The sequence below is a fragment of the Taudactylus pleione genome, unplaced genomic scaffold, assembly GCF_031769625.1.
Source record: "Taudactylus pleione unplaced genomic scaffold, aTauple2 ptg000354l, whole genome shotgun sequence".
NCBI lineage: Eukaryota > Metazoa > Chordata > Amphibia > Anura > Myobatrachidae > Taudactylus > Taudactylus pleione.
In genome coordinates this window covers 2,471,610-2,494,085 of record NW_028284755.1, presented here as the reverse complement: position 1 = coordinate 2,494,085, position 22,476 = coordinate 2,471,610, and the positions used below count along the sequence as shown (strand labels likewise).

General features: G+C 42.7%; 1 protein-coding gene and 1 long non-coding RNA gene across 4 annotated transcripts in view; one reads left to right on the top strand and one right to left on the bottom strand.

The window, feature by feature from the left end:
- The window catches only part of LOC148508597 (uncharacterized), a 70,592-nt gene extending 66,800 nt beyond the window's left edge, over positions 1 to 3,792 (top strand). Inside the window, exon 5 of the long non-coding RNA XR_015869577.1 lies at positions 3,681 to 3,792. This is a non-coding gene — a long non-coding RNA (uncharacterized LOC148508597). The remainder of the gene's footprint in view (positions 1 to 3,680) is intronic.
- Positions 3,793 to 3,964: 172 nt separating this feature from the next.
- RNLS (renalase, FAD dependent amine oxidase) overlaps positions 3,965 to 22,476 on the bottom strand; it is a 269,902-nt gene continuing 251,390 nt past the window's right edge. For all 3 annotated transcript variants that reach the window (XM_088444321.1, XM_088444323.1, XM_088444322.1), the window contains one exon: positions 3,965 to 4,970. In XM_088444321.1, the coding sequence (XP_088300447.1) occupies positions 4,812 to 4,970 (159 nt within the window). In that variant the 3' untranslated portion in view covers positions 3,965 to 4,811. The remainder of the gene's footprint in view (positions 4,971 to 22,476) is intronic.

The following is a 22,476-nucleotide window of genomic DNA, read 5'->3' as shown; positions in this document are numbered from 1 at the left end:
TCCAAATCAGTGGCACTGAATCTTACTGTCCTTTCTGATTTTCTCATTGGTTTGAACCAGTACTTTACTTTCAAATCCCATCCAAAGCACTTAAAGTACCTCGTGTGCACCTTCCCAGAGATCTCTCTAGAGTGCATTCGCTTAAATTTATTCTTATCCTTGCAAAAATCAGACATGAGCTAACCTCTTGGTCAAGTAAGGGCATCTCATGGATTGTGAGGTTTAATGTAATTAAAAGGAACATCCTGCCTCGTATACTTTATCTATTACAGGTCAGTGCTGATCCCCCATGGTTGGTGTGCGGATCTTCATCGATTGGCGAGAAATTTTGTGTGGGGTGGGAGAACTCCCCGGTTTAAACATGAGACGTTGTTCAAGAGAAGACATCTAACGTGTCCATTTTGGTATCTACTATGATGCAGTTATGCTTAGTAAGATTTATGACTCGTCTAGGCCAAATTCTACAATACAGTGGGTGTCCATTGATGACTCATTTATAAAAATCCCCATTAACCGCTTTACCTTGGCTCTGGTGTTTACCTGGTGTTTCGCATCCAACTGTGAGCCCTACTCTCGTGATTTGGAAGCGTTTTAGGGGTAAGGATTATATTACATTGGTTTATTCCTCCTTGACTCCACTACTCAACAATCCTGCATTCCTTCCTGGGGTCTTGAGACAGGCCTTTAAGCTGTGGTTCGGAGCAGGGATTTTGCAGGTTGGGCAGTTATATGACTTTTCCGGAGTGTTGCCTTTCTCTGATATCCAGGCTAAGTGGTATCTCCCGAATAATGGTATATGGAGATACCTTAAGGTTAAACACTTCATTATGTCAAGAAACCTTCACTATGCGGGGACTCGGGATCTAACATTTCTTGAGAGACTGGTGGTATATTCGGCCTCCTCTACTCACATATTATTGACTATGGAACTGATTCAGACCCGCTCGCTAAGATGCATACTCTCGCTGCTGTCGATGGTATGCATTGTGCGTATGCATCGCAGTGCGCATGTGCATACCTTATCGAATGGTCACAATTCATTCGCTCGTTGCACATAGACAGCCCAGTAGAGTGAGTGACAGGGGAAGTCGTTTGTAGGTGGTAACAGGGGCTGGCCATTAAAAACGGGAGAGTGGAGGTGCAAACGTAGGCGTGTCTGAGCATCTCAACGGCATTTTAGAGGTGTGCATAATTAAAAGACAGCATCATAGTACACGTCACCTGGCTTGTTTTTACACTGAAGTGCTCGCAGTGCTTGCGGCAGGGTATGGTCAACCTCAAGCGCTGCGACAGCATCCAATGTACCGATGGTTGAATACTCTTCCTGGACATAATGTGCACAAGTGGGCGTCTTAAAACAGGCTGGTGGGTGTCTACATACACTATGTGCTCGCTCTCTAAGAAATACTGGGCGTGCTAATGCATTGCTGTGCGATAGCACTGCCTACGCAATTTGCATACACATCGTGCGAGCAATCGCATCTAGCGAGCGCCTCTGAATCAGGCCCTCTATCCCAATTCTTAATTGAGAACAGGTTTTCTAGGTTACCAATTTTCACTAAAAACTGGGAGTGGGAATTTGGTATGGATATCAGTATTTTTCAATGGAAGTCTATCTTTGAAAAGTCTTGGAGTAGTTCCACCAATATACTTACTCTTGAAATTCATCTTAAGGTCATATCGTTGCCCATCCATTTTATCTAAGATGTACTGTATCCTAAGGTTCCTGCATATTGTTGGAGGTGTGGAACCGATTGGGGTACCCCACTCCATATATGGTGGTTCTGTCCGGTCTTGCGGGTTTTCTGAGGCGAGGTGCTTTTGGTGGCACATGAAATACTAGGCTCAGAGATACCAAATGGGCCTGAATTTTGCCTTTTGAACTTACATGCTTTGCCCTTATCTGTGGATAAAAAATTGCTGTTGAAATATTTCAATAGTGCAGTTAAAGCCTTTTTCCCTGTCCACTCAAAATCGACCTCCCCCAGACCCTTGTTGACTGGTATAAAAAAATTGAAATGTATAGATCTATGGATCTGATAAGTTTAGGACCTACTGGATGGTATGGTTTACTTGGATGGAAATCTGTGAATCCCTTATCGGCACACCTTAGCTCCTACTCTAAGTTATTTGAGAGCAGCCCGTTATTTATTGGGATCCCGGTAATTACATCCCCCCCACACACACACTTCCTAAGTCCCCTTCCTATGCTTCTTTGCTGGTTTCTTTTTATTGTAGCTTTCTTCTTTTCTTTCCTCTTCATTTATTACTCTCTATTATTTTTTTTATTGAGTTGTGCATAATCTGCATTTTTGATCCTGTTGCTATACCACAGTCATTTTTATATTTTTGTAATCTTTTTAGTATTTTGATGTTATTTAATACATGCATTTGTACCAGTATGTATTTCCTTTTCAATATTATTGCTGTGGTGTACTGTACTGTTGCCTTATAATTGTCCATGCACCTACAAATTTTGCCACAAAATTTACTTAAAAAAATAAAATGTTGGGAAATGTTTTAATGCCTTTTTTTAGCATTTAATATTAAACATAATGTGTGTAGTTGTAGAATTGTAAAAACTTTTATTTAAATGTATGGACATTGCACTTCTAGAAATGTATTTCTTAGGTATTTTGTTTTAGAAGGTATTACCAATATGATGGTTAGATTTATTTGAGGAAGTCATATGGCAATTGCCCTGGCCTCAGAAAAAGGTTTTGGGGCCTATCTATTAATTATTTCTGCCCTTAAAATAAATGCAGAAATCTGTTTCCTTATGTTTAAAAGGAGATTTAATTATCCCTTAAATGTACCAATTAGGAAAGGAGATATCACCTGCTTTCCAGCCACAGCCGGCACCCATAGTTTTCAATGGGGCTGGTACTTAACAAGATCCGCAAAGCTTCTCTGCAGATTTTGAATGTGTGGGCTAATGCCATCTTCAGATCCACACCCCCTTTTTGTGATGCCATGATTCATGGCATTGTGTCGCGGAGTGGCCTTATTGATGCAATTTCCCTGTTACAAACCACCCATTTGCTACCTGAATCTGAAAGAAGGAAAACTGGCAACTATGGACCATCTCTATATAAGGCCCTTGATGTCTGGAATTCTTATAATTCAGGAGGTTCATGCTTCCTTCCATGGTGCCTCTCTATTTTATATGGAATCATTTTCCTACATGGACTGTCTGTAGTCACTGAGGACCAAACGGTAAACCTTTTAGTATAGGGATGAAAAACAAATATCAAGTACATTTTTTGCAAAAACACAATAACATTAAACATCTTTTTGTTGGAAATTACATTGGAAGTTACAAAAATCTTTTTGTTTTCTCATCTGCAATTGGATCTCACCAAATTTTACAGTCACGTAACAGGAAGTGATCCCTGACCTTTTAATCTGTGCATTCCAAAAGGTATTTTATTTATAGGTGTGATAATCTTTTCAAATCACCAGTCTTTTCCTCAAATCACTAGTCTTTTCTTTCTTTAGTTACATAGAAATAGGCAGCATTTGAAAATGATTACCTATAAGATTTATTTTGTGCTTTGTACCTTTGTTTTTACATACTTCATTAATTTTGATAAGTGATACTGTCACTTTCATTAATTATTCTGTTTTGCACAGAAACAAGGATAAAACAAGATTTATTTTATTTCCTATGTAATATACAGAGAAACATAACTACACTCCCAGGAGAGTCCCAAATTTCATGAGGTCAGAGCAACTTATGGATTCTGACAACTTTGCCAGTGAAGTGGATGGTCTGGAAGCTTGATGACGCGATTTGTGGCGAAACACATCATCATGATCATCATGGCCCATCCTCACCCTACACCATGGCACAAATTGCAATTCTGCACAGCAGAGGGCGTGGCCATAATGCCACAAGTCATTACATGCACCGCCCACTTTAACCTACCCTGTGAGGTATAAAAAATATGCAAGTATGCCTGTGCATTATCACAAAATTTTAATGTTTCAATTATAAGATGACATCGGCCAACGACTAGTTCCCTTTTGATATTTAGTATAAAAATTAAAGAGGTCACACAGCAACAGGTTGGTTAGTATATATGTTACAGTAAATGTCCCGACTATTTTATTGTCTATAATATGTGTGCATGAAAAGGAACGCATAAATGTAAAGACACTGTTTTATCGTTTAACAACATTAACATGTCATAAAACCTGAGATAAACAAGTGTCATGGCTCCATAACAACAGATACAGATACATGCTATTAGGGATGTTCACACCTACAGTATATGCCTTTTTTGCACTTTTCACATTAATAAAAAAAAAAAAATCTGGAAAGCATATTAAAGGGCAAATCGTGCTTTTCCCCCTATTCCAAAATGTAGACGTGGCATTTCACAATTGTGGATGCTGCCACCCTATTTCCCATAGATTAATGGTCAATGTACTGTGTTGGCAAAAGCATAACTCCCAATCAACCCAATATTAGTGGGACAGTCCCAATGTGAGGTGACTTGTACAGCGATCAGCACATTTGAAGGATGTATTTACCCTCCGCACACCACGAGGGCATATGCAGTGTGCAGCAATAAAATGGGGACATTATCATACTAACGTTGGCGGTAATATCTAAAAGCGCAGCATGTGAAAATAAAATTACAATCATGCTTTTTACCCATTTCCCAGAGCCTGATGCAATGCAGGACTAAATCACTGAATTGGTGTAAGCGGCAGTAAAATTATGTGCCAGGCAACTCACACTTAATTGAATCTCCCCACTAAAAGATAGATGATCACATCGTGACTGTATAAAGAATTGCCTAGTGTTAGTGTTGTAAATTGGGGGCTAAAGTTTCCACAAGTCGTAGAGCCGATTCTGTGCATCCGTCAAAGTTTGAATGTGTAAATCCATCTCCACCACACAGAAGGAAAGGCTTGCTGTGCAGAGTTATCTGACCTGGACAATCAGGAAAGGCCTCTGTAACCTGCAACATAAATTATGGGGATTAGTAAATTCTGCCACTACTCAAAACCTCATTATACAGACATAAATTATGGGGATTAGTAAATTCTGCCACTGCTCAAAACCTCATTATACAGAGCAGTATGCATTACATTTGGGATGCATTTGGGCAAGCAAATACAAAGTCTGATTCCTGCAGTTTGCATGCACGGTGCATAGCGTTATTACCACCAGGAGCCTGTATAACAGGTTTACACATGCATAATATGGTTCAGACTCTGGGGGTGATTCAGTAGTGGATGGAATTGCAAAGCTGCAATGCTGAATCCGCCCCTCTGCTTTGGTATTGAGCAAAACATTTTATGAAATCATCAGTTGGAGAAATGATTCAAAGGGTTATCCTTTTCTTGATGAAAATATGGAGGATGATAATCCCATATACAAAAAAAAGAAAAGTGCATATTGGGCCTGATTCAGAGCCGTTCGCTATTTGCGGTCGTTCGTTCAAAAACAAGGGGTGGCTATTCAAATGATCCGTTCGCAAATTGCAGTCTGTTCACACCTCTAAGTCTGAACGAGCGAGCAAAACATACGCTTGTTTTTTTGTTAAAAACGCCCCCTGGCCGCTCGCACCATACGTCATGTCCGCTATTTATTAGATTAATCGAGTACATCGACCAGCGTATGAACTGCTCGCTATTCTTGTGGTTGGTTTTTGCTACCACAATCTTGCGAGCAGTTCTGGCTATAAAATAACCCAGTGACGTGGTCAATGACGCTGCTGTATTAATTATGCACACCCATAAAACGCCCGTTTTGACCTTTAAGCACGCCTGCGTTCGGATCTCCACTCCCCATTTTCAAGCACCTTCCCCTGTTACCACCCACATACGCCTCATTCTGTCACTCAAAATAGCAGGCATTCGCTATATTGCGAGCACATGAATTTCGGCCGCACTGACTGGTTCGCGCATGCGTATAACGATCCGTACGCATGCGCAGATGTGCGAACATCGCTCGGAACGAGCGTACTGCCGCTAGCGAGTGGCTCTGAATGAGGGCCATAGTGCAATATCGTTTAATCATATAGACATGACATAAGGAAAAAACAGGTTAACGCAAATAGTAACAATGATTTTCAATCAAAAGCAGATGCTGATAAAAGCACACAGATTTAGTGTGAATATCACAAGGAATCCCCAAACGGCTGGAGGACAACAATTACCGGATCATGAAGTGTAGCTGGCAAAAGTATGGTCTTTCCTGTGCATGTAGCAATGCCAACAGTTCAGCGTGCAGGGCTGGGATGAAATAGCGCCAGCGCCCTTAGGAGATCCGCACCTCGTCGTCCCGTGGGGTCCGTGAAGAAACAAGTACCAACGCGTTTCGACCCGTAGCTTGGGTCTTTTTCAAGGTCAAAGTCAGATTGATCCTGTATGGGACTCAGTCTTTTAAATACCCCGTCCAATCTAACTGTACCGGACGCAGCTGGTCTCTAGACATAGAAAAACTACAAGTCCCACGACTCTCTGCTGCGTCCGGCCAATCTCCTATCTCTGGAACCGGGCACATGACTCCTTTATTTCCGCTCTGCCAGTATGTTGAAGTGACTCGTTTTTTCCGTCGCGCGATGTCACTTCCGTTCAGTTTCCATGACAACCGGACGTGTCCATTGGAGCCAAAATAAAAGCCCCGATGCATTCATTTCACAATGTAGGAATGAATGCATCGGGGCTTTTATTTTGGCTCCAATGGACGCATCCGGTTGTCATGGAAACTGACCGGAAGTGACGTCACGCGACGGAAAAAACGAGTCGCTTCAACATACTGGCAGAGCGGAAATAAAGGAGTCATGTGCCCGGTTCCAGAGATAGGAGATTGGCCGGACGCAGCAGAGAGTCGTGGGACTTGTAGTTCTTCTATGTCTAGAGACCAGATGCGTCCGGTACAGTTAGATTGGACGGGGTATTTAAAAGACTGAGTCCCATACAGGATCAATCTGACTATGACCTTGAAAAAGACCCAAGCTACGGGTCAAAACGCGTCGGCTACTTGTTTCTTCACGGACCCCACGGGACGACGAGGTGCGGATCTCCTAAGGACGCTGGCGCTATTTCATCCCAGCCCTGCACGCTGAACTGTTGGCATTGCTGCATGCACAGGAAAGACCATACTTTTGCCAGCTACACTTCATGATCCGGTAATTGTTGTCCTCCAGCCGTTTGGGGATTCCTTGTGATATTCACACTAAATCTGTGTGCTTTTATCAGCATCTGCTTTTGATTGAAAATCATTGTTACTATTTGTGTTCACCTGATTTTTCCTTATGTCATGTCTATATGATTAAACGATATTGCATTATATGCACTTTTCTTTTTTTTGTATATGGGATTATCATCCTCCATATTTTCATCAAGAAAAGGATAACCCTTTGAATCATTTCTCCAATTGATGATTTCTGCAAGATGCAGTTTCCATTAAACAGCTGGATATAAGTATTGTTGTAGATCATAGCGCTGGAATTGTGGTGTTCGTTTGTTTACATGTGGATAAAATTTTGAGGGTGAAGGGCATCTCTTCTCAATACTAACTGCACCAGCTGCTGTTTCTTTTTGCGCACTTGTTTCCTTCTCCTTTATATATATTTTCCTCTATAAAACATTTTATGAATTTACCAGCTTATGTACCCAGATTCACTCGAGTACACCTTAGATATTTACTGTTTCCATTTCCTCACCACTCCAATAACACATCCTTCACCGCTCTTTCCCTCGCTCGTATTGTAACACATTCGACCTTTCCCTTCTTCACCTGTGTAGATATACAATCCCTCCCTCACACCTGTAGTAACACATTACCCTCACTCACACCTGTGGTAACTTATTCCCCTCCCTCACCTCTGTAGTAACACCTTCCCCTCCCTCACTCCATAGTAACACATTCTCCTCCCTTACCTCTGTAGTAAGACATTCCCCTCCCTTGCCCATGTTGTAACATTCCCTTCCTTTACCCTGTAGTAACACATTTGACATTCCGCTCCCTCACCTGTGTAGGAACACATTTTCCTCTCTCACCTCTGTAGCAACACATTTTCGTCCCTCACTTTTCAAATAGGGACCAGTGATGTTTGGCAGCACTTGGGATGACAGTTGGTGTTTGAATATGAACTGTGCTGCAGCCACGGGGCCAGATGTACTAAGCTCTGAAAAGTGATAAACTGGAGAGTGATACACCACCAGCCAATCAGCTCCCATCTGTCATTTTTGAAACACAGCCTATAACATGACAGTTGGGAGCTGAGTGGCTGATCGTTTATCACTCTCCAGTTTATCACTTTTCAGAGCTTAGTACATCTCCCCCATTATGAGTCAGTTAGGCAGGACATTGCACAGGGGGAGGAAACATTTTAGCCCTTTTCACCCCCTTAGGAGTTGAATTTTGAAAAATCCCTTCTTAGTGGGCACCTAATTATAAAATTAAATAATTTTCTCCATTTGAAGTACCTTACTAGTTTAGGCCTGCTTTACTTAACATAATCGACTTAGTTTTGCTTTTTGTAACAACTACCCGCTTTCAACAATAACAAGAATTTGTTTTATTTGATAAAACGTAGCTGGTAGTCACCGTTTGTGACACATTCAAATCTCCTCAAAAACGCTGGGAGGAGGCGTGGCAGTGCACTGCTGAGCCTGCTGGGACAACTCAGACCACAGCCACGCCTCCTCCCAGCATACAGGGAGGAGCAACACATAACACATTCATATCTCCTCAGTAATGCTGGGAGGAGGTGTGGCCATGCACTGCTGAGCCTACTGGGACATCCTCAGACCACAGCCACACCTCCCAGCATACAGAGAGGAGCAACGGAGAGGACCTCCTGTTCCTTTGTTCGGCCCGCTCTCTGTCCCAACACAACCAATTTCCCGGCGTTTGGGCCTGTTTTGTTCAGTACGACCTAAGCTTTTGTTGGGAGTTAGCACTGAGGGGGTTATTCAGACCCGGTCGTTAGCGGCGATGTGCTCGGACCGGGTCGATGGCCCCCCACACAGCATGCGCACGACGGCGCCGGCGCCGTCGTGCGCATGCGTGAGACCCGCTACGACTGACAGCGCCGGTCGTAGCGGGTCTCGATCCAAAGGTGGCGAGCTGTCGATTTTGATTGACAGCTCGCCCCGTTTGGAAGGCGGGCCGGGGGGGTGGCAGCCCAAACGGGGAATGCCTACCATTTGGGGGCGGCCCCACTGACATCACTAGTGATGTCAGTGGAGAGCTTCCGGCTCAGACAGAGCCGAAAGCTCTCCGGGGCTTACGACAAGGGAGACCCTACCCTAGGGTCTCATCGTAAGCCCCGATGGTCGCGATGGTCTTGACCATCGCGACCATCACCATAGGCGGTCGTAAGGCTGTGGGTGTTAACCCACAGCCTTACCACCGCAAAGGAGGACGTCTTGAAAATTCAAGACGTCCTCCCCTCATTCAGACCGACCGCACGCTCTGTGCCACCGGCTCTGAATGAGATCCTGAATGTGTGAAACAAAACGTTTTCCCCATAAAAATTAGTTCTTCTCGGAGACGGTGTACTAACAACCCTGATGTTTTTTGTTATATTTGTGGCAAATATATGGTTGCAAAAGAAAGAAAAAATAGAACTGTATTCGTAAACAAGCATATCAGGCTTATTTTGGACTTCAAATAAGCCAGTAAGACAAGCTTTGGGTGCCTCGCAAAGTTTGTAAAACCTGCATGGAATCACTCTGCAATTGGATTAAAGGTGATCGAAAAGGACTTAATTTTGGCATACCTATAATGTGGTGTGAGCCAAAAGATCACTTGACTGCTATTTTTGAGCTGTAAATGTGAAAGGTATGAATCGATTTAAGAAACGCAAATGGGAATACCCAAGTATGAATTCTGCAAAACAACCGATACCACATAGCGAAGATTTACCTGTTCTTTGTACTAAGTTGAATGTGATTATGTGGAAATGTTAATTTCATACAGTGCAAGTGACATAACACAGGTACAAGTGAGTTTGAAGAAAGTTCCTCTACTCCAAACAAATTTTCTCAAAAGGAACTAAACGATTTAATTTGTGACCTGAATTTATCGAAAAAAGGAGCCCTTTTAGCATCCAGACTTCAAGAAAAGCACTGTCTTAAGCCGGATGTTACTATCGAAATAGAGAGCAAGCCATACTGCCGTTCTTTAGCCAAGATAACAATCTTGTGTATTGCAACAATACTCCGGAACTTCTCCAGATGATGGGCTTACCAGAATATCGAGCAGAAGACTGGCGGCTCTTTTTGGATAGTTTTAAAAAGAGCTTAAAATGTGTATTACTGCACAATGGGAATACATTTGCGTAGATTGCATCGGTCATTCAACAAAACTTAAAGAACAGTATGAAAATATCAAGTTATGGTGCATACACACGATCAGATTTTTTCTTCAGATATGGACGATAACGATTTAAAAATCGTTCAGTCGTTCATATCTGATGGAAAATCGTTCATATCTGACATGCCTGAACGATGGACGATCAACGATGCGCGTTCCCGTTTGTCAGATAACGATATCTGACATCTGATGGGTTTGCAGTCAGACTTGGACGATTCCATTCATTTTAATGCAGTCAAAAATCGTTCAAATCGTTCAAAACTTTGGTCAAATCGTCCAAATCGTTTAATCGTTCAGTCGTTCATCTGACAAATCTGACAAGTCTGACAAATCTGACCGTGTGTACGCTCCATTAGTCTTAGAAAAAATTGCTTATTCTCAGCATCAGTGGTCTGTTTGTGTCGATTTAAAAATGGTAAACTTTTTTCTGGGGCAGCAAAGTGAATATACTAAAGGTGGGTACACACCTGACATATATATCTGCAGATGATACACACTGAACGCATGCTGCAGCGGGTCCCAGCGACCGGGGGGGTGGATAGGGGATGTGGCCTAATCGCAGAAGGCGTGTCCATGCCCCCTTCAAAAAAAAAACATTTACGGAGCTGGGGAGGGGGGGGGGGGGCGCTGTGTGCCCTTCAGCCCGGCGCACAGTCAATGGGGGGCACGAGCAGCATGATCGATTTAAATATTAAAGACTTATGCATATCTCCAAGCCTAGAGCTAATTGAAAAATAAGCATGGCATATTCATGATCAGGAGCACAAAATGAATCGAAATCGACTCTTAAATCCCTGGCAACAGATTGACTGTTCCCCAGTGTTATTAATGGATGGTCAATCTCTACCTAAGGAGATTTTTCTCCAAACAGAGGGCCTGATTCAGAGCCGCTCACACGATGTGTATGCAAATTGTGTAGGCAGTGATATCGCACAGCAATGCAATAGAATGTCCAGTATTTCTCAGAGAGTGATCACATAGTGTATGCAGACACCCACAAGCCTGTTTTAAGATGCCCACTTGTGCACGTCATGTCCACGAAGTGTAGGCAACCATCGGTACATCAGGTAACATCGGATGCTATCGCAGCGCTTGAGGTTGAACATACCCTGCCGCAAGCACTACGAGCACTCCAGTGTAAAAACAAGCTGGGTGACGTGTACTATGATGCTGTCTTATGTGTTATAATTATGCACACCTCTAAAACGCCGTTGAGATGCTCAGGCACGCCTGCGTTTGCACCTCCACTCCCCCTGTTTTAATGGCCAGCCTCGTTACCACCTACAAACGGCTTCCCCTGTCACTCACTCTGCTGGGCTGTCTATGCGCAGCGAGCGAACGCATTGTGAACTTTCGCTAAGGTGTGCGCATGCGCACAATGCATACACACTGCATACCATCGGCAGCAGCGAGAGTATGCATCTTAGCCAGCTGGTCTGAATGAGCTCCAGAGTCTTTGGCAGTCGAGAGCAGATACATGTACAAGAAAGTGTGGGGAGGAGTTTTATTTTGAATGGATAATTTTTTGCCTTTTTACTCATCTTAGAGTCACACCCATAGCAAAATCATTATCTAATCTTTATGTATATACCTGCGGATGATTACTCTCTCCATTTGCAAGTGGCAGTCTTTTCCTCAAAGAGGAAAGCATACATCCCCTAGGGAATTCAGCACTGTGTTGAACTAGCTGGGGCTGGTTCGTTTTATGACAAGGTGACCCCAAGCTGCTTACTTCCCTGTTATTGTGTGACCAACCCAGCCCGTCATAGTCTGGTGCTGGTTGTAGAATTTATACAGTTTGCGACGAGACCCTTGTGGTAGGGTCTCATCTGCCGCAAGCCCCAGCTCAATACTGACATCACCCGCCCACAAACGGCAGAAGTTCCTTCAGGAACGCCCCCGTTTGTCCAGCCACCCCCCACCCCGCCTACAAAACGGGGCGAGCTGTCAATCAACATCAACAGCCGCCCCGTTTGTAGCGAGCCCCGAAGCGAGAGAATTTCTCTCTTGCTCCGGGGCTTTCCGCACGCGCATTGCACACGCCGCGCATGCGCAATGCCCCTCCATCGACCTGCGCTTGCGAGCGGGTCTGAATCAGGCCCTAAACCCCACCAGGCATTCTCACCCCAGTATGGCACTCGCATATTGTGACTGAGTGCATTGTTATTGCCTGGCCGGCACAATCTCTTAGTTATAAGTAAGAGGCAAAATGAAATATAAACCAACATTTCTCAATATTATTTCTCCCTTTTTTATTACTGGGTCTATGTGGTCTAACTTGGTACACATTGTAAAAGATAAAGCAATATTTGAAGCATTTAAGATAAATATCAGTTTCCTATATTTTTGGAAACTCAGCATTAATGTAAACTACATGTAGAGAGTCTCCCAGTTCTAAATTAGTATATTTTAGTCTGGTTTACAGAAGTATGCAGTAAGATAAATAATTGGATCAGGAAGTGAAGTAAATGGCAAGGGCTACTTGTATATTTGTATAAATAGAGCTTGCCTATGATGAGAATACCGATTTGTATCAGGCACTGATACTTTATACAAGAGTAGTGGGAGCTAGGAATCACGTTGACCCCTATCAGCTCATGTCTGCTTCACCATTAATCACATAGCTAGATCACTAAACAAAGACACTGTAAACGAGCAACAATAAAAATGATCATAAATAGTATGTTTTTAGACATAATCCTTTTCTTTTGCACAGATGCCAAAGTATTGTGATTTCATTCATTTATATGTTCAGGCCACTGATACAGACATGGTTATGATACCTACTCAGGGACTCCACAAAAACAGTAAACACAAACATGCTACGCTGCTTACAGAAAAAGGTTTAACCACAGGCTGCTTCATAAAAAAGGATTATTGCACTGGGTAGTGATGTCCAGAAAATGTACAAACATCTCAGAGCATGCTGTTATGGGGAAATTCATCTGCTAGTGCTATCGCTGTAACAGACTGATGACTGATCACCCTAAACTCTCCATAACAACCAGATTAGGAGAGATTCCACATGATCATTTGATATAACCTTTTTCATCCACTGTGCGAAAGTATTATATATATAAATATATATATATATATATACTGTATAATTGGCCGTTGCCCATGACTTTGCCTACGATGAATTCGCTTCTGCCAAGATTTGCTAATTTGGGCTGTTCTAGTTGTATTGCTTTGCACAGTGGTCCTTTTCACGGTAGTGGACCAGATGACCAGCAGCACTATACATACAGGTGGCAGCAGCTCCTTCACCCAGCACTCACACCAATGTCACTGTGTTCCCTGTGCACAGACTGCTATGTAACCTATTCTATACAAGTGAACATGGCCCAAAGCACCTCTCCCCCCACCCCATTCCAATCGTGTACATGGTGCCACACTTATCTCTTGCATTGATGATGTCAATAAATGCTGTTATTGCTCAGTATTAACTGCACGGATCGAGATGAAACAATGCAGGTTATTTCTAGGAGTTTCCAATAAAAAAATCATGCAGTTATCATGAAAATTGGTTCATTAGTTCTTGCGCCAACTTGGAACAAACCTATAGACACAACATTCTTATAATATTAGTATAGTTAAAAGACTGGGAGGGGTATGGATCAACACCTAAGGATGGCCATTGGTGGCTTAATGGTCGCCATCGATGGTGTCATTGGTGAATTCCATTGATACTGAAAACATCGACAGTGAATGGGCACCCAACAATGGCCACTGCTGCTGGCAGGCTGTGTTCCAATCATCATTGGGGAAAGGGCTTAGCAGACAACCGTGGCACGAAGACAACTTTATTGACAACATATGCGCCTGGTTTAGAATTAGTCATTGTCTTTCGCGTGCACTGGTACCTTCCCTATGCTAGGTGCAAAAGATACGTCCCGCTCCTAACATGCACATTTACGCTTATGTGCCGATCTGCATGAGCCACACTTGCATTGACATGTACTTACTGAACTTTGCCTATGAGAGAACAATCTGACACACCCCGTTTTGCCTATCTCGACGTAAGTTTTCGGAATACTGAGCAAACTCATGCAAGAAATGCTGTGCAAACTAGGACACGTCCCACTCTGTACTCACACACACTACTAATTACAATATGATCCTCAAACAAACAATATGTACAAATATAACATAAATGTGCATAATTGATTAAACTAAGAAATTACTAAAGAAAACTGTGACATGTAAAGAAATAATGAAAATAAGTAGAATTATATTTTAAAATACAGAAACTGCTTTCAGCAATTGTTTGGGTGGAGAAAAATGGGTCATATACTGTACGTTTCTGAGCTTCTCAGTTACGAATTATCAGCAGAGTGTTATCTTTTATGGTTTTGTGTTACTCTCTATTGACATTAATGGCATGTACAATTAGTGCGTAGACAATATGCACAAAGGGATTATAGTTGAAATCCAAATACACAGAATGACAGTAGGTAAATTATAGTCTTACCAGAAGAAACATGATCATAATTTCTATTCCTATGTTTAAAACAACAGTGCCAGATGTATTTAACCCTCTGGGTGTTAGATATGTTACCTAATACAGTACAATACAGAAAAGTAATATAAGACGATGAGGAAAAATAATCCTTGTTTAAATTTCCGAGTCTGTGTATTTTTATTTGATTTGTTTTGACTCACTAGTGATGAAGCGTGTCTTCAATACCCAGCCCTGAAAAATGTAGGCGTTGAAACTTATCAAATCGTTTAACTAATGTGGGGCTTGCTTGTGCCAACACTTTATGTGAATCCACAGAGATAATTAATTTTATATTATTTTAATTTAATGATGTAATTTGTTTTTCAGAATAGTTACATAACTTTCTGTAAACAGTTTACTTTGACAACCTAACATTTTACAGTAAGAAAAATAAAAAGTGATGATGATCTTTATTAAGTTAGTGCTTCAACTTTGCCGCTAATTAATCAGAATATGTGATTCAGTAAAAAAAAAAAAAAAAAAACATTCTGTATGACCACATTAATATGTTACTATGGGATACAGTTGAGATCCCGGCTGTCGGCGCACAGAAAGCCAGTGCCGGAATCACGACACCAGTCAGAATCCCGGCACCAGCATCCCGACAGTAAGTATTGGGGTTAGAGGGAGGGTTAGGGGTTAGGCACTAGGGGGAGGGTTAGTCACTAGGTGAAGAGTTAGGCTGCGGGGGCAGGAGGAGGTTAGGGTTAGGCTGCAGGGAGGGAGGGTTAGGACACTTACCATCAAGTGTCAGTATCCTAACCCTGTCGAGATGCCAGAGTTGGAATTCTGACTGCTGGGATCTTGAGTGCAAGCATCCCGTACCCAACACGTTACTATGGGGAAAATGTATCAAGCCTTCTAAAGAGTGGAGAAGTGGACAAATAGAGGAGTAACCAACCAGCTTCTACTTTTCATTTTATAGAATATACTTGATAAATGCTACCTTGAATATGATTGGCTGCTTTGGGCAACTTCTCCAATCTTAAGATCGCCAGCTACATCTGACTCGTTCTGTTAGTTTGTTGTCCAAATTATATTGGTTAGTGTTGTTATTAATATCTGAATTTTTTGAGGCTGGTGCAAGTACAAGAAATTAACTTGCTCACCTTTGTGGATCTTTTAATCCCTTCAAATAGAAATAATAGCCCCAGTCTATATGCCAAATGTTAGTCCAGCCTATCTTTTACCACTGATTTTATATACTCTTTCTTTAACAGAGTGTATGTTATTTAATTATTATTTATTACCAGTTATAGTATTTGGATAGCGCACACACATTCCGCAGCGCTTTACAGAGAATTACCTGTAGCTGAAAACTATGTTAAGAGTAAGGATTACATGTAGTTATCGGCATGCATAACCTAATCTACTGCTGCGTCATCTGCCCAATGTCAAAGAGATTGAATTCTTCAACTAAAAAGTTATGAAAGTGGATTTATTCTTACTTATGAACATCTATTCATATAGTGCCAGCATATTATGTTACACTTTACAATTGGGAGCAAAACAGTAATAAAACAAGAGTGGATAATAGCAGACAAAGAGGTATAAGGGCCCTGCTCGCAAGCTTACAATGTATAGCTTATATCATATGCAATTTTATCTCTCTATTGTTCAGTGTTACTTAATATACTGGTGCTTAATAAATAAAGAAAATGATAAAATAACAGGTAGTTCCTGTTTTTACAGTGACAGGCTAAGTAAAGAACTGCAATAGTGAATGGGTAGTTAGAACTGAGTAACAATTGTTTTTAGAGATTTAATAGAAATGTTCAAATGCAAAATGATTACAGCAAAACTGGACCTAAGAAAATAAAGTATGAGATTTTGGATGGTTTTTTGTTTATGGATGACATTTTCATTTTCATTACTTGCAAGATAATAAGGTTTATGTACATAGATCAGGGTCAGGCAATGACAGCTAATGATTAATGTTACTAGGCTTTTACAAGATTGCATCTGTGATTCCTTATACAACTTATGTGGGCTATACATCTAAACAAAAATTCCCTGTTCTGCCTTTGGTGAACTGAAGCTCGAGGATTTTACGGGGGATCGGCAAAATACTACATGTTAGCAATCCCTAACTCGCCGATTCTGATGTCATTCAGATTGGAATCAGCAAATTGTCCTACTGGATTTTCGTGACCCAGTCATCTGCAGGATGGGGAATTGGCCCAATTAACCACTTAACTGACAAATTTGTTTTTCTAAAAACCGCTCAGAAATTGTCTGTTTTTTTTTTTTTTTAATGAATCATTTAGGTGAAGAACATCTATTTCACCTCATCCAAAATGATTTAATAAAAAAAAAAAAAAAAAAAAAATATATATATATATATATATATATATATATATATATATATAAATACCTGGGTCAAAGTACCGGGAATTAGGTCCCGTGTTGACCCTTTCAGACAGATAAAAAAAACCCGGGTCGACCCAGCAAGAGCCGGAAAATTATCGGGTTCTTTTCTCTGTCTGAAAGGGGTATAATAGTTGCCTTATCCATTCAAAAATGTCTGTTTAAGCATTAATTATCTGTATGTGTCACTCATGCTATTCTTTTCTCATTAGGGTTTACTCTATGTAAGACCTAAGGAGCAAATTGGGTGGAAGTTGCCAAAAGGATAAATTAAAAGGGGCAGACTAGATGGGCCAAGTGGTTCTTATCTGCCAAATTTTCTGTTATGATTGTTCCATCAGTGTGAAGACTCTCTATATTATATACAGTATACATACAAGCTTTAGGACTTCAGGGCGCCGGACCTAGAGAAAGGGAACTTGCGCGTGCTCCACTCTTGGGGGTGTGCCCGGCCCTTACTGTCATGCCGGGCAGCCCCCAAGTGCTGCGGTCACTGTGAATGGATGACGGGCACATGCGCCCAGCATCCATTCGCCGGTGGTGACCGCTGCACTGCCGTTTATCTCAACCGCGGGACACTACAGCCCACAGGAGGGGACAGAACCTGCAGGCTGTTCCAGCAAGGCACCGCGCCGGAAGGCAGGGTGTTTTCTGCCCTTTAGAAATAGGGCAGGGTGCGGCGACACATGGGAACACTATATATATATATATATATATATATATATATAGGGATGAGGTGTTATTCCCTTTTATTCAAGTGGTCAATAATTAATATCTACTTTAATTAGTCTCCAAATATTCTGAGGAAATTGTGCTGACCCATAAATAAGAGAAACATATGAAAAATATCACGTGTTAACCTGCTGCTGCGAAGATTCCTCAGAATGTCTGAGAAAAGCTAAACTATAAATGAGAAATGCCAAACTTGAGTAAAGGACCTCCAAGTGAAGGGCCTACTGACATCAGACACTGAAGTAAATAATGGGCAAATGACCACTTATGTGACTTTTTTACCTCAAGATACAGAATAGAGATCCAGAACAGTTGAGGAACGACATATCTGTTGGTAGTGTCAGTGTATGGGGACCAGAAACTAGGCTGCCGGTCTCATAACCTATTAGCAGAGCTGCAGTAGTGAAGATGAGCAGCAAAAGGACCCTGGGTGTAGTTAATGTTATGTAAATAGCGGTAGCCCCACTTGATATCAATCATTGCATTGGGCCAGCATGTATAAGGTGAGAAATGTGTTGAGCAGCTGGTGTTGGTGGTGGTTAGTCCACACGTGGTACAGCTCAACCAGGTCTTTGTTTTTATACCAGGTTCAACAAACCTATTATCATAAGACACAGGGATAAAACAGGTGGACAAATAGTGGTTTTGATGCAGCTTGGAGCATTAGGGTATCACTGAGAGTTGTAGTATGCCGGACATCAGAGTGGTAAAAAAAAAACGGCAAATAGTAGCACTATGCCCCTCTAATGCAGCAGTGGTGACATAGTGAACTTGCGGTACAGTGTTGGTTCTGCAGGGCTAGTATATCTGCGGGTATCTCAGATGTGCATCCATTCACTAGGAAAGCAGAGGAGGAAAGAAGGCACGTATGCGCAGCAACACATGTCAGAGGCCAGGCCTCCTGCTAAGCTCTGGCAGGTCCTAGAGACCATCGGCTCAGTTACCATTGCACTGAGGATTGTCACGGCCAGGGTATTTCAGCATGGCGCTAGGCGAGTGTTACCTGTGAGGTCATTGTGGCGCGGGCTGTCTGGTGGCGGAGCTGGTGTCTGGCGGGGGGCTTTGGCTGCGCGCGTTGTTGTGCGGGTTTGTTGTCACTCTGCGCTGGTAAGGCCTGGCGGCGTCTCCATTCCGTTTGGCATGGGCGCCGCCATCTTGCCTTCTGGCCATGTGATGCGGCTGGCCAATCCTGGTGAGTCACATGTTCCCTCCGGCCAGTAACAGCACGGCATGGGGTATTTAGGAAGGGTCAGTGCCTTCCTTCTTGGCCAGTGCAACGTGTATCTCAGCCTAGCTGAGAGGGAGTTCTCTGTGCTTACCTGTTCCTGTCAATTCGCTGTCTGCCTGTCAGCTCCTAGCTCCCACTGGACTACCCCGCTTCCTCCATCACCCTTGCCCATACCTGAGTGCCTGAGCCTGCTGACATCCTGCGCTTCTGTTCACTACCTGCAAACCTGGCTTGATTATTTTCAGTTCACTACCTGCAAACCTGGCTTGATTATTTTCAGTTTCACTACCTGCACATCTCTAATTATTTCTACTTGGACATTAACCCTTCTACTCCCACCACAGAACTCTTGTGCACATTTATATATTCCTGGACTTTTATTTACTGCCATTATATTTCTACTCAAGCACTTATTAAAAATCCTAGTTTTATTTTCAAATCTGCTTCTGTGTTCGCTCCTGCTACCACCCCGGGTCCACAAACAACCCAGAACATCACAAGGATGTAGGAGCAGCGCTCCTCATTCTAACAATATCACTGCCCAATGGCATAAAGGTGTCATCAAGAAAAGGAGAGTTATGGTAAAACTTACCTTCGTTAACTGTCTTTCTTCGAAGTTCATATGGTCCACAGGGAGACATTGGGTATAGTTGGGACATGGAGGACCGGACACCAATAGCAAAGCTTTCCAATCCCAGGATGCTCCAGTCCTTCCCTCCTATACCCCGCCCACAGAATGAGGGCACTTCAGGTTTGTTAACAAGCCCAAGGCAGGAGCAAGATAGGAGAGAAGGAAGACTGGTACACTGAACAATCACACTCTCACACAAAGAAGGAATCAAGTGACCAATAGAAGAAACCCATAGAAGCTAGGAGCGTTAGGGTGGGTGCCCTGTGGACCCTATGGACTTTGAAGAAAGAGAGTTTCCCAAGGTAAGTTTTACCATAACTCTCCTTTTCTTCTTCAGGGTCCATAGGGCCTCACAGGGATGACATTGGGGATGTCCCAAAGCAGTTGTTCAAGGGTGGGAATGCTCCTGAGCGGATAGAACCCTACGCCCAAAGGAAGCATCCTGAGAGGCAAATGTATCATAGGCATAAAACCTAAGATAGGTGTGGACAGAAGACCAGGTGCCCGCCTTGCATAGCTGTTCAGCTGAGGCGTCACGCCAGGCTGCCCACAAGGGACCCACAGAGCAAGTAGAATGAACAGATACTGCACAGGAAGGCCAGGCTGTGTGTAAGCCTGTGAAATAGTCATGCAAATCCATCTTGTCAGAGTCTGTTAGCTGGTCATCCCTTTTTGTGGAATCCATAGAGGGTATGAGGGTATTCCTATAGATTTTGTATAATTAAAAGCATTTCTATATGTTTTATTAATTCATCTGTTTCTTCTGCTTTAAGTAACCTTTTTCTTATTTGTGAATCTATTCCTTAAGAAATTATAGTTTAGATTCTTTCACAAGGTCACAAAAACCTCAGAACATGTTATCAGGAGAAATGCCTATTATTATTATTATCCCTTATTTATATGGCGCCACAAGTGTTTCGCAGCGCCTTACATAGTACATAAAACTAATAAGTGAACAAAAAACATTAACAAGTAACTTGCAGTACAGTGAAGGACATTATATACATTGCTGCAATAGTGATTAAAACACTCACAATAAACAGCAGGGAGTTGGCAGAGACGTGTTAGGTGCCCTTATGAAGAAAGTGTAAGGAGAAGCACATGAGGGAAGAGGTCCCTGCTCATGAGAGCTTACATTCTAAAGGAGAGGGGCAGACAGACAGGCGTGACACAGATGGGGAAGATAGGGAGGAGAGAGTATAATGAGAGCTGGAAGGCCTTGATGAAGTAGTGGGTCTTGAGAGCCCATTTGAAGATATGCAGTGAGGTGGAGAGTCTGATAGGGAGAGGGAGAGAGTTCCAAAGGTAGGGAGCAGCACGGGAAAAATCTTGGAGGCGGGAGTGGGAGGAAGTAATCAGTTGGCAAGAGAGGTGGCATGCATTTGTTGAGCGAAGTGGATGGACGGGAGTGTGAAGGGAGAGAAGGTCAGAAATGTATGTGGGGGAGGATTTAGTGAGGGCTTTGTAGGCAAGTGTAAGAACCTTGACTTGGCATCTGAAGGGAAAGGGGAGCCAGTGTAGGGCTTGAAGGAGAGGGGAAGCAGATGTAGAACGTCTGGAGAGGAAGATGAGCCGAGCAGCAGAATTGAGGACAGATTGTAGTGGAGAAAGATGGGAGACTGGGAGGCCAGCTAGAAGAAGGTTACAGTAGTCCAATCTGGAGATGGCCAGTGAGTGGATGAGGGTTTTAGTGGCATCCTGGGTGAGGAAGGGTCTAATCCTGGAAATATTTTTTAGGTGGAAGCAGCAGGACTGCGAGAGGTGCTGAATGTGTGGTTTAAAGGAGAGGGAGGAGTCTAGGATAACTCCAAGATAGCACACTTTGGAGATAGAGCAGATAGTTGTGCCATCAATAGTTAAAGAAATTGTGGGAAGTGAGGTAATGGAAGAGGGTGGAAAGATGATCAGCTCAGTCTTAGAAATGTTAAGTTTAAGAAAGCGCTGGGACATCCATGAAGAGATCGCAGAGAGACAGTTGGAGATACGGATCAGAAGCAAAGGGGAGAGGTCAGGGGTGGAAAGGTAAATTTGAGTATCATCAGCATAGAGATGATATTGGAGGTCAAAAGGGTTAATGAGTTCACCTAGAGAGGACGTATATAGGGAGAAAAGGAGAGGTCCAAGAACAGAACCTTGGGGAACTCCTACTGTTAATGGAAGTGCAGGGAAGAGGAGTCCTGAGAGGAGACAGAGAAGGAACGATCAGAAAGGTAGGACAGCCAGGAGAGGGCAATGCCATGGAAACCAAGAGAGTGAAGGATTTGCAGGAGGAGAGGGTGGTCTACAGTGTCAAATGCAGCAGAGAGGTCAAGGAGAATGAGCAGAGAGTAGTGGCCCTTGGATTTGGCAGCAAGGAGGTCATTGCTGACTTTCGTGAAGGTAGTTTCAGTGGAGTGGAGAGAACAGAAGCCAGATACTCAAGGCCTGTACTTCGATGTTCCCAAAACAATCTATGTGCTCTCAGCACAATCAGTATTCATGACGTAAAACCACAGCAGAATTTGTCAATACACCATCTGGGACATTATTTTGTTTTTTGTTCTTAATGTACCAAGTATTGTTATGTTCCTAAATCACAAACCTTGAAGAAAGGCATGTTAAACAATTCTATGAGAATGGACTTCTGAAATTTGTTTATCTGCAAAGTAATGTGATTGGCTAAAATGTGTACC